We start from the raw sequence: 16,201 nt of genomic DNA, 5'->3' as shown, positions 1-16,201 counted from the left end.
TGCCAAGCACTTATCTTTTGGCGGCACCCTTAAGGGGAAAGCTAGCACTTTTTTCACAAAATTGGCACATGATCACCCAGGACAAATGGGTCTTAAATATAGTCTCTCAGGGCTACAGGTTCCACTTTCACACCCTTCCAAAGGCAAAAGGTATGCCAAACTGCTACACAATCAATGGGCAGAGGCACAAAAACAAGTTTCATCTCTCATGGACATGAGGGCTATTCAGCCAGTGCCACATCAAGAGCAGGGACAAGGATTTTACTCAAGACTTTTCTTAGTACCAAGAAAGGACAAAGCCTGGAGGCCAATTCTGGACCTGTCTACTCTAAATACTTTTCTGGATGTTCCAAAATTCAAAATGTTGACTCTGCAGCAGCTTCCGCCCATGCTGGGCAAGAAGGCTTGGCTTGTAACTTTGGACCTCAAAGAGGCATACCTGCATGTCCCAATCAGACAAAATTGCAGATGATACCACAGATTCATAGCTGGCTCAATGCACTACCAATTCTCTGCACTGCCCTTTGGCTTATCTACTGCGCCCAGGGTCTTCACAAAATGCCTGGCACCAGTAATTGCATTTTGCAGACAAAAAGGAATTCAAATATATCCCTACTTGGACAACTGCCTTATTCAAGCAGAGGCCAAAGACATTCTACTAAAGCATCTGGCGTTTGTAAAAAGATTACTAATTTGCCTAGGGTACACAGTAAATGAAAAGAAATCAAAACTAGTACCCTCTCAAGAGATAATATTCCTGGGTGCAAGCTTAAATACAACTGGCCAGATGGGTTATCTCATGCCAGACAAACAAAGGCAACTGACTTCTTACTTCGAAAGCATGGCAGCAAAGACCCAGTTATCTGCAAGAAAAATTCTGCAGGCTCTGGGCTACATGGCAGCCTGCATTCTACTAATTCCATATGCAAGACTGCATATGAGGAAACTACAATGGTATCTAAAAAGTGTTTGGACTCAACATTGCCACAGCCTGGAAACATTAAATTACTCTCATTCCCTGCCTGCAACAGGAGTTTAGATGGTGGGCACAGGCCTGTCACCACAACAAGGGACAGCCATTCACTTTACCCACAGCCAGGCAGACACTAACAACAGATGCATCAGATTATGCCTGGGGGGGCACACATGGCAGGAAAATGTATTCAGGGCACATGGCCCACAAGCCAGATGCATCTTCATATCAATCAAAAAGAGATGCGAGCTGTACAGAATGCCCTGACAGCCTTCAAGGACCTACTTCAGCCAGGACAACTGCTGATAAAGACGGACAATACTACAGTCATGTGGTAGATAAACAAGCAAGGAAGCACACATTCCTACCCCCTCTGCAGACAAGCCATGACTTTGTGGAACACAGCACTGACTTATCAAGTACACCTGCAAGCACAATTCCTGCCAGGAAAGACAAATACTTTGGCAGACGAACTAAGCAGAAACCTCATGGATCCTCACGAGTGGAAACTAGATCCACAAATCTTCAGCATGATAACAGGGAAATGGGGATGCCCAGACATAGATCTATTTGCCTCCCCTCACATCTGCCAGCTACAGAGATTCTGCACTCGGACTTATCACAAACAAGCATGGAAAGTGGACGCCCTTTCATTCAGCTGGAAAGCCCTTACAGTATATGCCTTCCCTCCTCTGCCTCTCCTCCCCAAGGTACTCCTAAAGGTCAGACAAGAGAAGCCAAAAATGATCCTGTTTGCCCCAGACTGGCCACGCCAGCACTGGTACCCAATCTTAAAGAGCTTGTCTCAAGACCCAGCCTCGACATTACCTCAAATTTCTCATTTGCTGACCCAACAAAACAATCATATCCTGCACAGCCAACTGAGAACCCTAAATCTGGCTGCATGGCGGATAATGTAACCATTCAGAACACACCTCTCTCTAAAGCAGTTATAGATGTTATTTTGGAGGCCAGGAGGCCCAGCACCAGAAAATCTTATGCAGAAAAATGGAAGAGATTCAGTGCTTGGAACCAGACACAAGGAATTGACACGCGTGTACCAAATATTCCTCAGATTTTACAATACCTAACTGAGATGCTGGTCAAAGGCCTATCCTTCTCATCAATTAAGATCCATGCCTCTGCCATTTCAACTCATTACAATACGGACCCACCTATTTTTTCTCATCCACTGCTAAGGCAGTATCTCAGAGGGGCCAAAAACATAAGACCTCCAAGGAGAGCTCTAGTACCTGCATGGGACCTCAATTTTGTCTTGGAAAAACTCACACTGCCTCCTTTTGAGCCAGCCAGTACAACTGAGATAAAATACTAATCATGGAAAAAACAGCTCTTCTCCTAGCAATAACTTCAGCAAGAAGAGTCTCAGAGTTACAGGCACTAATGGCTGTGGAACCTTTTATTATTTTCCATCCGGACAGGGTTTCTCTAAGGACAAACCCAACATTTATGCCTAAGGTTGTGTCCAGTGTGGCTCTTAACCAAACCATACATTTGCCTACCTTTTATCCAAACCCGCAGAATAAGGGGGAGAGACTTCTGCATTCTTTGGACATACACAGACAGCTATGCTTTTACTTGGACAAAACTAAAGCTTTCAGAAAGACTGAGCAACTCTTAGTGGCATATGCTGCAGGATCGCAAGGAAAAGCTATTTCAAAGCAGACTATTTCAAAATGGATAGCCCACTGCATTTGTTTCTGCTATTCACAACATACATGGCAAATCAGTGCCTAAGGGCATTAGGCCACATTCTACCAGGGCAGCAGCCACTTCAGCAGCCTTCCTCAGAGGAGTACCAACCAAGGACATTTTGGAGGCTGCAACCTGGACTTCAGTGCACACTTTTACAAAGCACTACTACTTACCTCTTTACTCTAAATCCAGAGCAGGCTTTGCCACTGCAGTTCTGCAGGGCCTCATAGCCACTCCTAATTCTATTTAGGCCCAGCCACCCAACCTCAGCTTTGGGATTCAACCCAAGTGTAATGACTGCAACAGTGAAACACGATGAACATAGTACAGTTGTGTACCTACCATAAACGTAGATGTTCGAGTGTATTCACTGTTGCAGTTCAGGTTACCCTCCTACCATCCCCCTTCCATTGCTGGGACTTATCTGTACTTCTCTATTCTATACAACCTATGTGGTGTATTTGCTTGTAGATAAAGGTTATGTGCATGCATTTTTATGATCAGAATTTTTTAGCCTACCCTTTTGGGGGCACCTGACATCTGGGGCAAGAAAAACTGAATAAAATGGTGTATGCTGCATCTTTTATACCCCTGGCGCACTGACGTCAGGGAAGAGGCGACAGCAACCGATGCCGGACCAGGACTTTGGAATCCAGGCCGATTGCGGGTAGCCTGCCAGCAGGATAACCCAAGTGTAATGACTGCAACAGTGAATACACTCGAACATCTACATTTATGGTAGGTACACAACTGTACTTTATTGTACCTCAGGGAATAATATGAAAATTTCCTCAGAGTTCCTACTACTGGATTTATGTCTTCCATACCAAACATTTCCATAAATTTCTTCAGAAATCTTTCTTCTTTTGTTATATTTTCCTTTACAAGCCCCCCCGGATACATCCTGATTGTTGCAAATCAAATTCCAGTCTCCACCTTTAAGTAATAATCCCTGCTGAATGCTGATCATTTCCCCTAATTTCTTTTAAGCTCCATAATAGCAATTTTAGATGGAATATAAATGCATGCCAACATAATCCTCATCCCTTGCCAGTAGCTACTACATGTCTGCCATTATTATCTTTTTATCCCCTTCTATCACTGTTGACGCTCCTCTTACAATTAATAAGAGTACTCCTCATTTCCTTTGTCCCTGATATTCTGTTGAATATCCATCCCAAAATCCTTTTTCAAATTCACATTCTCAGTTCTTTCCAAACGTGTCTCTTGCACCATTGCTGTTTGCACTCTGTATTTCTTAATATAATTCTTTACCTGTGAGACCATTCACATTCTAAGATAATATAGAAACTTTCATAATTATTCCCACCTACTGTATATGACAGCTTTTTTAAATGTCTTTTTGCAGCTTATGTGATACATGCACCCATTAATTTTTGGCAGATTGGTCATGTGTACAGTTATTTCTTATGAACAACATTGGAACCAATTTTACAAGACTTTTTGTTTTAATGAAAAGCCTCAAACAGAAAAAGCAAACACCCGCCCAGATTGCCCGCATAACCTGTTAGCTTAATTATTCCATCCATTCTGGCAGAAACCAGTACACAGAGAAAGAGAAAATACTTTGTGTGATGTTTATGTGTTGCTGATATCTGATATTTTACCTAAAGGGCATGGTTTTATAAAGACTGAACAGTAGGTGATATCCTTTGTTCTGCTATTTAAAGGGCTGGCATCCACCAGGCAGATGTTTACTATGTAGATTACCGTTTGCATTATCTTTTGCTGTTAAGCAATTCGCAACTCATTGGCAAATGCTATTGTCAAAGGCCATTCCAAGAGAGGTTTAGCTGCTTCCAGTGATTGTGTCACAGATGTCTGTTTTCAGCCCTCTGGCCTTGAATCATTGGGCTTTCTTCTGTCTCCTTCCTGTCTGATGGATCTGTGGCTTTATATTCTATCCAGTCATTAACCCATTCAGGAGAGGATCCCCTAATAGAATAACTGATAGGGTAAAAAATTGTCTGTTTTATTTAACATCAGGGTTCCAGTACACTCTTCTAGTGTTCCTTCCATCCAGTCTTTAGGCTGTTGAAGTTCACCTTAAGTCATTTAGGTATATACCTGTATATCACTTAACCTCTACTTGTGCTGTGCACCTCTGAGAAGTTAATTTATGAGAAAAAATGTGCTAGATTGTGTCTGGTTGAGAGGATGAACCCAGTCATTAGGAGGTTTCACTCAAAGATCAAATGTCTCTGCAAGCATATCTTTAATTTATATATCATGTTGTTACATAGGAGCTACTTAATTTAGTAAACATGGACAATAATCAGTTATTTCCTTGTATATCTTATGTCAGTAGCCAGTACTTGAACATACATTGTAAGTTACAGTTTATAATTCTGTGGACTACAATTTATTCAGGTTGATAGTATTCATGTAAAATATGTTACTAGCTCTAATAATATTAAAAATGGTAAACCAGTAATACATAGTGCATTTATAGTTTAACTTCTGTTTTTCACTTTTTGTGGTTGTCATTTTAGGTGCCTTGACACAAGCCATCCGTAATTTTGCAAAAAGCCTTGAAGGTTGGCTTACCAATGCCATGAACAATATTCCACAGAGAATGATTCAAACCAAGGTAAACAGTTTCATTTCTCTAAACTGTTTTGTTTCTTTTGTTTTCCTCACATTTTACTAGACAGTAATTTGTGTGTAGTTGTTCTACTTAACCGATGCACCATAAATTGATTTGTTCATGTGTTTGAAACTATGAAAGTTGAGCTGCTAAGAATGATTTACATTATAATTTTGATTTTTAAATTCTAGGAATGTAAATTAGCACCCCATAATGGCATATTTTGCATTGTGGGTAAGATGTCAACTTTTGTGAAAATATTTTACTTGACTGTGAGACATGTTGCTCTTCGTGTTGAGCTTCTGTGAAACTAGTTGTCATTTACTGTGAAATGTAGCAACATGTACAGTCATTATAAGTGTGATTGTGGTTATGCTTTTGCATTTGGGTCATGACTATAAAGGGTCCTTGGACCAGCCCACCTGTCAACTAAACAGAGAGTAAATAAAATGTCACTGGGAATAATCCTTATCAAGTGATGTGTAATGGTGCATGTTGAATGCTTTCAGAATACTAATGTGAGCAAATCTGTAGAACTGTATCCATTGTGTTAGACTGCATTATTTGTAGTTATTTCAGTAAAGAAAAACAACTACCAGTAAGTATTTCATACTGGTGTTGTAAGAATAATAGATGTTTTTGCATCCTGCTGGGATTCACTTTCTTACACAAGCACAGAAGAAGATGGTAGTATTACCCTAAGTCTTGAAATCTGTTTTCTTACAATGAACATATATAGCAGTGAACATACACAGACGTGTTATGTAACAACTTGAAGAAAAGCAGCAAGACGAAATCCACAACTGGCCACAGTACAAACACAGGTTTAATAAGAACTCGCCTCGGCTTACAGCCTTCCAGGAGTAATACAAATACACAACTTTACACAGGCTTGTTATAGCACCATTCATTAATTAATCTCTAAGTTTAAACCTACAGGTACCGTAGTATTATAAACAGATTCTTTATAAAGAAGTTTGTCCTTAATGTCACGTTTCACCAATTTGCATAAAAACAAAAGCTTTTAACAAAGAATAGTCAGCATTATGAACTGTCAGCATTCTGAACATACACAGACATGTTCCATGTCTGCAGTGGTGAAAGTGTACCTGCAAAACTGGCATTTAATGTCCACTTCATAGATGCCAGATAAGTCATGGATCATTAGTGATGTGAGAATTAGCTGAATGATGTGTAAAGGTTGAGATAACTGTGTAGATTAAACACTGCCTTGCTGGTACTGTCATTATTTCTCTCTCTCTGTCTACTTTCTTATCCTCCCTTTTCCAGAATAGTTCTGTAGAAGGAGAACATTAACCAGAAGACTACACATCACAGAAACAGAGTTGTATCATTTGTACATCAGTGGCTACCAGGTGCAGGATAATAATGCTAATAATAATAAGTAATTGCTATGTAAATTGTTAATCACTATGTAATCCAATGTAAATACTGTCTGTTTATTTTAACTGTGGAGCTTTTCCCCGGGCCTCCGCTGAAAATGGACCTACGTCCAGTCGGACACTCCCTGTCAACAAATTTAAATAAATAAATAAATAATGCTCACCAGTGTCAGATGCTACAGAATAACAGCCTGTGCTGCAGTTGTTCCCTTCATGAACAGGCTATCAGATTTAATCTTTCTTTTCTCTGTCGAGCTAATTGCAGCTAAATCATTCCTGTTTTTTAGACTGACTTGATATGTTCAGAATAACAGGATCTTAGTACTGCCTATCATCTCCATACTGACCATCTGTAGCTGTCATCCAGTGCTCTCTTATGCTGGTCAAAGTACAGGGTGACCATATCTTGTCTTAAAAAGTCACTCTGTTCTGTAAAAACAGGGTGATATAACAAGATAAGCACACTAGTCTCCCAGCACTGGTTGTTGCCTTAATTTACTTTTATTTACTTAGTTACATAGGTAAGTGAGAGAGTAACCCATTTCCTCCATCACCCGGGACAGACGCATAATAACAGTAAACATTGCATTAAATCAGTGAAAGTGATTATAATTCCAACTTAAGTCTGAGTAATGTTTAAAAATGTTTGCAGTAAGAGTGTAAAATAAGAATATTTTGTAATGGAACGGAGATATGATTTTGTCTGAACAATAAACTTCAGAGTTTCAAAGACAAAGCAGGCAAGGAAACGGTCTGAATGTCAATTTTAAGAGCTCAAAGTAAGAATGAAATGTAATTATAGGGAGAAGAGTTAGTGATTAGATAGTAATTTAGAGTGAGAGTAAATTGAATCTGAGAATGTGAGGAAAGAGGTTCACAGGGAATGAAATAAAAGAAGAGGGTTAATTTTTATTTGTAAAACACAAAGGATGGTAAATGTGATATGGTTAAGGAAAGCTGTCCTGAAGAGGACAATGATAGAAAGATTTCTAATTGTAATGGCATTGTATTCCAAACAGCAGGGGATAACTTTTGTTAAATAATCTTTCTCTTGCAGAGAAGACAGAAAGGGGACTTAGTAAAGTAGCAGCAGCAGGGTGTAGACCTCTACTTAAGGCATTTATGTTCTGATGAAGGCAGTGTGTCAGAAATCAAGGAAGAATAGCTCCTAGATAAATGTTTAAGGTCATGTCTAACCCGGAATTAATGGACACGCTCCACCTCAAGAAAACCAAATCTGTTAGAGCCACACACTCTAGGGATTTAAACCTCAGCACAACAATAAATAGGACATGCTGGAGGGATAGATTCCTGTCCCAGAGACTTCCCTCGCTTTGGAATAGAATTCCAGTCTATGTTAGGCAAAGCTCCTCACTGACTCTCATCAAGAGAAATCTTGACAAGTGGATGGGAAATCGTAAATTTGCCCCTGGGATCACTTCAGTGGCCCTGCTGGACTGAGGCTCAGGAAACTAATCTAAAAGGGAGGCGAATGCCAACACATTCTGGCTAGGCTTATAAATGCCCTTGGGCAGATAGCCTAGTACCTACCTATGAACATGAAAATGGATTTCTCTGTGGCAGGAAGAGCTTGTGTAATGGACAGAAGTGTAGGATGATGAACTAATCTGTCACCAAGGATAATGAAACAACACACCTCCTATTTAAAGCCCCTTTGCATGATGGTATGGTGAAGGATGAAACCTGGTACCAGTTTCATCCTCTTTCTATAAAAGTGACTTTATATATCATGAATGCCAGTCAGTCCCATAACCATGTTGTACAACTACCTAAAGGATCAAAGACCTGCACATATTGCCCTGCTTTGCCCAAACTACTTGAGTGATATATAGTCTAAATGTGCACAAATCTACAGATGAAAATGTTGCTGTTGTTTCCTGTTAGCACATTAGCACATTCTTCACAAAATGGAAAAGTAAAGTGGTTGTTTTTGTGCATTTTCTCAGTTTAGCCAAAAGACAAATGTGCCTTAGTTCATTGCTTGGTATTTTAAAATGTTTGTTTCATCACAGTTACTTTAAGAAGAAGAAATCCCTGTAACTACTTTCCAGAATCAGCTAGTCATGTAAAATTAGACAGCCACTGCAGGTACATAGTGTCTGCCTTAAATGCTGCTTGTGCACAGCACTTACACAACATTCCCTATAGAGCTGACAGAGAATGAGATCCTCATGGAAAGTTGTGTCTTTATCTCTTGATGAACTTGAGAATGACCGTTCTGATTGATCAAATCACAAGACAGATCATGACTTGGGAAGTCAATAGGACACAGCTGGTCATAGGTTTCCATGCTGTTTTTATTTTTGCTAAATCTGTTTCAGAATTGGTCCAAGAAAAATGTTAAAATATATTCTCTGTATTTGTGGTTAATGTTGTACAATCCAGAATGTATACTTTAGAAACTACAAATATGTTAAACGAAAAGGCATAAATTGTGATATATGCATATAAAAATTACCTGTTATATTATACTTTTGATTCTATATTTAGGTTCATAGGTAGGTACTGGACTATCTGCCCAAAGGCATTTATAAGCCTAGCCAGAATGTGTTGGCTTTCGCCGCCCCCCTTAGATTAGTTCCCTGTGCCTCTCTCCAGCAGAGCCACTGAAATGATCCCCAGGTAAACTTTCTGTTTCCCATCCACTCGTCAAGGTTTCTCTTGAAGAGTGTTAGCAAGGAGCTCTGCCTAATGTAGGTTTGAATTAATTAAACAGCCCCTGCAAGGCTCAAACCCAGGACCCTGCACACCATACACAAAGTGAATTACTACTAAGCAATGCCAAATATTTTTGATGTTTACTTGGCATTTCTGATTTGTTATATTAAATGTACTTGTCGGGACCTTTTCTCCTTGGGCCTCCTCTGAAAATGGACTCTTTTGTCCAGTTATATTTCTTGTTAAACACGTTAAATAAAAATAATAACATAAATAATATATGCATGGCCATTTTTCTCATAACAACTCAATTGATGTAGAGGGCTTTATCCCACTGTATTAATGTTGAGGGATAAAGCACTAACCATGTCCCAGGCAACCTGGTTTGGCTAGTGCCTCAGGCACTGGAGAAGTTGGTCATGGAGAAAAAGAAATTATGAGGTGAAGCCTGTTTCCCCTGACTGTCAAGAAGGTATGAAAAGCACATATCCTGAGTGAAAACTGGGTGGAATCCCTGGTCTGAGGTGCTTGCTTTTCAGTGGAAGCAGTTTTAATTGCGGCAATGTCTCTCAAAGCAGCAGACTTGCCTGTAAAGATGCCAATTATATATCATCCCTTGGGGACACTCTGGTCCTGTGATTTTTGGAAGAAGTAGGGTCAATAAATAGAAAACCCTGATTTTTACCGAAGCAGATGATGGCATCACTCCTGGCATGCTTATTGGGTGTCTCTGGGGAGGGGGTCTTACCCTGTGGGAAGGAATGGGTCACTAAAGCAGACTGAGGTTACATCTGGAATCTAGGTTTCTTCCTGTGGCTCTGTGGACCCATTTTTCTCCTCCTTAAATTTATCATAAAAATCTTTAATGAAGATATGTTGTGTCTGAAGCATCAAGTCAAGAATTTTTTATTTTGTGACCAAACCATTGCGGCTTAAGAAAGTGAACAGAAGCACACAATAAAAGAACTACATAAGGTTACACTGAGAAGATAGTAAGGTGGTTTCTATAGTTTAGTCTTCTGATGACTAAATTTGTGCACCTTGTGGTATACCTGTGGTACAGAGTATTACTGTACTAAGAGTTATGCTTCATCAGTTTTTCTAAATCATGAATCTGTTGTAACTTGAAACTGCAGTAAGAACAGAAAGCATTTTTTTCAATAACTCCTCTGTCAAGCAGCTGTGGAGAAAAGTGAAAAAAAGGACTGCATTGCATTGCACTGCTGTGTCACACCATTAAATTGTAAGCAGTTTTGTTCGGCCATTATCAAAACAACATGACAAAGAACTGCTTGATATAGGTGCACTCATCAGAGTGTAGCGTGAACTTAACTTGCTGTATATAGTTAGTTTAGAAAATGTATATCCTCTTATAAACAATGTTTTAAAATTAGAGAAGACGTGGAAACGGTTGGTTATAATCACGTCAAGATTAAAATGTTGTTGGGCACTGTAGACATGTCGCGTTTTGATCCTCATTCTACTTCTGGTGTGTTTGCAAAGTTGCTGTACCTTTGGAGAAGAAATCCATTATTGGTATGAAAAGAAATGAATGAAATAATGTCAAATGCTGTAACTGTGAAACTGCTCAAGTTGTTTCTTAGGGTAATCTGAAAATGGTTGCTCTTCCTGTTCAAGATGTCTTGGAAAAAATCCCCAGTAACTCTTAAATGATAGCTGCTGTATTTAAGTGCAATCAGTGGATGTATCGTAACCCCAGTTTGCAATAAAATCTGTCCTCTGGGAACTGTCTATATAGATGGATGTTTAAAAGCAGAAGGTCTGTTTTAATGAGGACAATAACATAAAAAATAGCATATCTCTCTACAGTTAAAACTATTCAAGAGTCTACTGGACATGGAATGCCAAAGTATATCCTGAAATAAATCAGAGATGCATCACAAAAACTGTATAAGAGATTTAGTCATGTTGCAAAAAGATGAAAGCTGCTGTGAAAACTTAACAATTGAAGGTGCCTTATCATCTTTTGAGTCTGGGACTGAGTCATATTCTTCATGTCCAGTTTATGTTTTTATTGTTTTTTTCAGTATTCAGATGGTAACTGCATTTTAAAAGCAGCAAAACTGCAGGCTGCATTTGCATGGGACAGCTTTGTAGTTCAGTTTTCAGCTCTATCAGAAACAGGTAGAAGAACTTTATGAAAGTGTTCAGTTTCTTATTTCATAAGGTATTCGTTTTCATATTAAGTGACCTTATAGTTAGCTTAAAAATGCAAAGTTTTCTATTGAATCTTGTTAGGAATGTAACAGAAATCTCTTCAAAAATTATTTTCCAGTTCAGTAACTTGATGGTTTTCACTGTATTATTGTTTTCATCTCTTTTATAATTACGTGCATACATTTATACATAGATGTTGTTTGAGCACCCAGCCAGTTCATTTTTGCACTCTTGACTTGTTTGTGTTAGTGAAATGAAATTTATGTGGTAATGTTAGTTTCTTCAGCAAGCATTATCTTGCTGGAATATATTTTCCTTGCTGAGGTGTAGCTAAGCAACATTAATTGTAAATACTGCTGTTATATTGTCTGAATGTGTATAACTCCGCAGAAGAAAATGCTGCTGCTGCCTCACCCTCCGAAAACTTTAATGGGTATTGGAACGTACTAACAGCTTCGCTAGTCCTGAATACATTTTTGCAACTTCACGCACAGATGTTTATACTGATAGTTTCCTCCTCTTTTTGAAAGTGCCAGTCCACTTTTGAATTCATTGCTTAAACATTTACAAATACTTAACTTAGGACTGTTTGAATTCCTCTGTGTTTTAAGGTAGCTGCCTCTAAAGTGGTAACAGATATTCTTAGGTACAAATTTATAAAACAGATTTCATTTTGTTTCAAGTTATGGGGCCTATACTTAAATTTTATAACTAAATCAAGGTAAGCTCCAGTTTGATAGTTTAGATGGTTGCTGATTGATATGTTTAGTTATTGTTAATCATGTGGTCTGATTTATAGTACTAATTTAAAAATGATAAATGCTGTTACATTGTTTCTCATTCTGCTTTAAATGGTTAAAACAAGAAAGTCGTAGTTAATGTTGTTATGTTAGATTCTAGCAGTTGCATGTTTTATATAGTTTTATCGATTGTTTTGATCATTGTAAAGGAACTTTTCTATTGAACTTTACCTGAATGAGTACAACCTAGTATAAACCTCAGTGTCTGGACTTGTCTGTTTGGCCTAAAATAAAATGAGGATGATCTGATGTTGTCCTTTTCATTCATTCCTCAACTGGTGAGTCTCAGATCCATCTCATTAACATTTACTAGACCTCTTGGATGCAACTCTAGAGCTCCTCCCTTTATCCACAATGTCCCAAACACCTTGTAATACCTCAGATTTTGTTTACCGCCTTATTGCAACAGAAGCAGATTCTTCTCACAGAGCTTGGACTGTATTGTATACTACAGTGAGTGTAATTTTCTTCACGATTTTCTTATAACCTTTTCTATTTTAGTCACCACTTCCTCCTTTACCTTAGTTTCTTTCAGATTTCTGCAGCATTACACTTATCTTTTATTTTCTGAAATAGAAATAGTTTGATCTGACACCTTTGGATCCGACACTTACACAGTCTAAATCTCCCAGGACCCAGTCCCCAGGGTTCTCTGTGGAGTTGTCTGTCCTTGACTCCACTCTGCTTTACTACAAGAGAGCCTGAGGAGAATGTCTTGACTCAGTCCACTACTTCCTCCATCAGATCCTTCAGGAGCCTTTCTGAAGCTGAAGTTGATAGGATGATAAGGAAGTTCCTCAGAGCTCAGATTCAGATGGGGGTTACCCTGGCTCTCTCTCCCATCAGATCTGTGAACCTTCCTTCTGTTTCCCACACTATGATTTCGCCTTCTCCAATCTGTCCAGTGATTTTGGAGCCTTTGAATCCAAGAACCCTGAGAGTATCTACTTCAGATCCAAAGATGGCAAACTCTTCAATTCTGATTGTACCCTGACATTTCCAGGACTGATTCCCTTGGACCAGGATGAGTCTTGGAGCCAAAGTGCCAGTGCTTGGACCAGAGGGCTTGGTATGACTCTAAGGTTTTCAGAGCCATCCCTGGCCCTTGGGGCTTCAGCTTCGGACAGCTTGGTTCTGACTTTCACTTGAAGATAGGTATCTGGGCAGGATCAGGGTGTGGGTAGCATTTGTAGCTTCAGCTCCTGTGCAGCTAGCTATGGCTTCTCCTGGTCCTTCTGCCTTTGAGGTGGTAGAAAAGGTTTTCTCCCATCCGAGAGACACAGCTACTTTTTCTTCTTCAGATTCTACAACCCTATCACCATCAAGTCCAAGCTCCGATCCACACAGGCCTATCACTCAGGCACAGACAGCCCTAGCAAGCATCCAGACAGTCCTTCTGTAGGACTCTTCCCTCTCTTTGGACACCTCTCCAGACCATCCCACTTGAGAGCATGCAAGAGGAGGCACATAGACTGAGATTTAACAATTGTGCTGCAAACTTTAAATCAGAGCCCTTTTGAACCATCGGCTAGATCTGTCTTAAAATTTTTATCTTGGAAAACTGCTTTTCTTGTGGCCGTTACATCTGCTAGATGAGTTTCCAAGCTCCAAGTTCTGTCTTCCAAATCCCCATTTTTGATCTTCCAGAAAGATAGACTTAGCTTACGAACCAATCCATACTTCCTGCCTAAAATAACCTCAGATGATAATATTAACCAAGTCATTAATTTGTCTATTTTCTTTCCCAATTTTTCTAGGCAAACACCTATGAACCTAATTAAGATGAATACATGCTTCATCTCTTGAATGTACATAGGCAGCTTCATTTTTATCTCCATAGAACAAAAGATTTCATAAAGTCAGATCAATTGTTTGTCTCATTCTCCCCCAACAAATTGAGCAACTCAGTTTCTAAAGTTACCTTAGCCAGATGGGTTATGCACTGCATAGCCTTTCTTTACAGTCAACGAGGTCTGTCTTTGCCCAGACCCCCAAAAACACACTCCACCAGAGCAATGGCTACTTCATCCACATTCTGGTCTAGAACATTTATTGATTACATTTGTGCCACAGGTACTTGGTCTAACGCTCATACTTTTATTGTTCATTACAAATTGGAATTTACTTCTAGAAGCATGGCTGCCTTTAGTTCCACAGTACTCTGGATTATCTTTTCATTACGGCCACTCAAGGTTCATGTAGTTAGGGACTCTGTCCCATCAGTTGAAGAATAAATGAAGAGGACAACGTCAGATATTAAAGTTATGTACTCAGCATAACTATGCATCTGTGTTGTCCATTTTCATTCTTCCTCAACTTACCACCCTCCTTCCCCTTTTCCTTTAATTCCTGTAGTGACCTTATGGTTGTCGTGGAACCTCTGTTCCAGGTTTGAGCCACAGACTTTTTCTACTAGCCTTCTTTTTGTCTTAGCCTGAGGTTAGTTCTTTCTATTAGTTATCGGACAAAAAGCTCAATTTGAGGTATTATAGGGTTTACAGGGAATTGTGGGTAAAGGGAGGAGCTTGAGAGTTGGATCTGAGAGTCTAGTAAATGTGGTTGAGCCAGATCCGAGATCACATCAGAGACCCATCAATTGAGGAAGAATAAAAATGGACAGCACAGATTCATAGTTATGGTGGGTACATTAATTTAGTTTGCATATCTTGGCTTGCATTTTGTTTTTTTTTTTATTTTTCAATGCGCTCTAAATAGATCTTTTACTCTTATCCTATCTGTATTTAATCATATCAATATGTACTAAATTTTGCTATGTACTCGTTCTGTATATAATATTTTTGATTAAAAAGAAAGACCATGATGTATTTTTTTGCTCTCTCTCAGCTCGGGTCGTGGCTGAAAAGAGGAACAAATAGTAATTAAATAAATAAATATTTGGGTAGGTATGTGTCCTTTATTTGAGTGGTAATGCTCTGTAAGTTAGCATTCAGATGTCCATTCAAATTATATTTTTTCCAAAACCTCTAGTTTACAAGTAATTGTATTAATGATTTTAAAAATTTGTATATATTTTTCAAGACGTGGTTTGAATTTCTTTTAATCACCTCTGCCTCAGACACATTAACAGTTCTGTATCAAAATTATATAATGAGGACAACACTGTTTTTTTCATTACATCTTATAGTTTTATTATTGGTGTCAGTGGGATTCAGTTACATGTATAAATTGAGCTGCTATAACATTTTAGCTAAATGTTTGTTGTCTTATATTTTCTCATAATAAAAGAGTGTGAAAGATATACCGTTTGCTGTCTTTATCAATCAGATATTTTAGTTTTAATGTCATTATAGTTAAGTGGGGTTGCTGTTGAATTTACGTTATTAGAACTAGTTTTATAGTTTTGTAGGCTAAACATAGATGTAGTTGGTTTTAGATATAGGAATATCTGTTTCTTCTGTATTTTCTTTTATTTTGAGCCACTCTGAAATTTATGGATTATTTCCAGTTAAGCCTCTGGGGTTTGAGGGAAACATATGCTCAGGAATTCATTAAGTATGGCTAACACTAGAAAGGCCCTTCCAGTGCGAAGTGCTCTTTTCTGATACAAAAACCTGCTAGGTGCAATGAGGTTGTGCTTCACTATCAGCTAATTTGCTTATTTCTTCACTAGCAGATACTACTGAAATGTTTAAATCACAGCTGATCTGCACGTAGCAGTAGTACCCTGCAACTCCTGTAGGCAGTAGAATCCCCCCCTTCAATCAGTGTCTCTCACACATGCATACATTTATATACACTTTACTGCCATTATGGCCCTGTTGGTCTAGTGTATCACCCACTCACCAGTCTCTATTATGATGTTAGTGGTGTTACGGCACTCTGA

At 38.9% G+C, this 16,201-nt stretch overlaps 1 protein-coding gene across 1 annotated transcript in view; it reads left to right on the top strand.

Annotated features, from left to right (window-relative positions):
* Nucleotides 1-16,201, top strand: part of RFX3 (regulatory factor X3) — a 1,639,608-nt gene that overhangs the window by 1,452,636 nt on the left and 170,771 nt on the right. The window contains exon 13 of the mRNA XM_044061098.1: nucleotides 5,203-5,300. Within this exon, the coding sequence (XP_043917033.1) occupies nucleotides 5,203-5,300 (98 nt within the window). The remainder of the gene's footprint in view (nucleotides 1-5,202; nucleotides 5,301-16,201) is intronic.

Source organism: Protopterus annectens, chromosome 2.part0 (assembly GCF_019279795.1).
Source record: "Protopterus annectens isolate FY-2018-M chromosome 2.part0, PAN1.0, whole genome shotgun sequence".
NCBI classification, from domain to species: domain Eukaryota; kingdom Metazoa; phylum Chordata; order Ceratodontiformes; family Protopteridae; genus Protopterus; species Protopterus annectens.
Note: the sequence above shows the minus strand (reverse complement) of the source record. Positions and strands in the feature narration are given on the sequence as shown.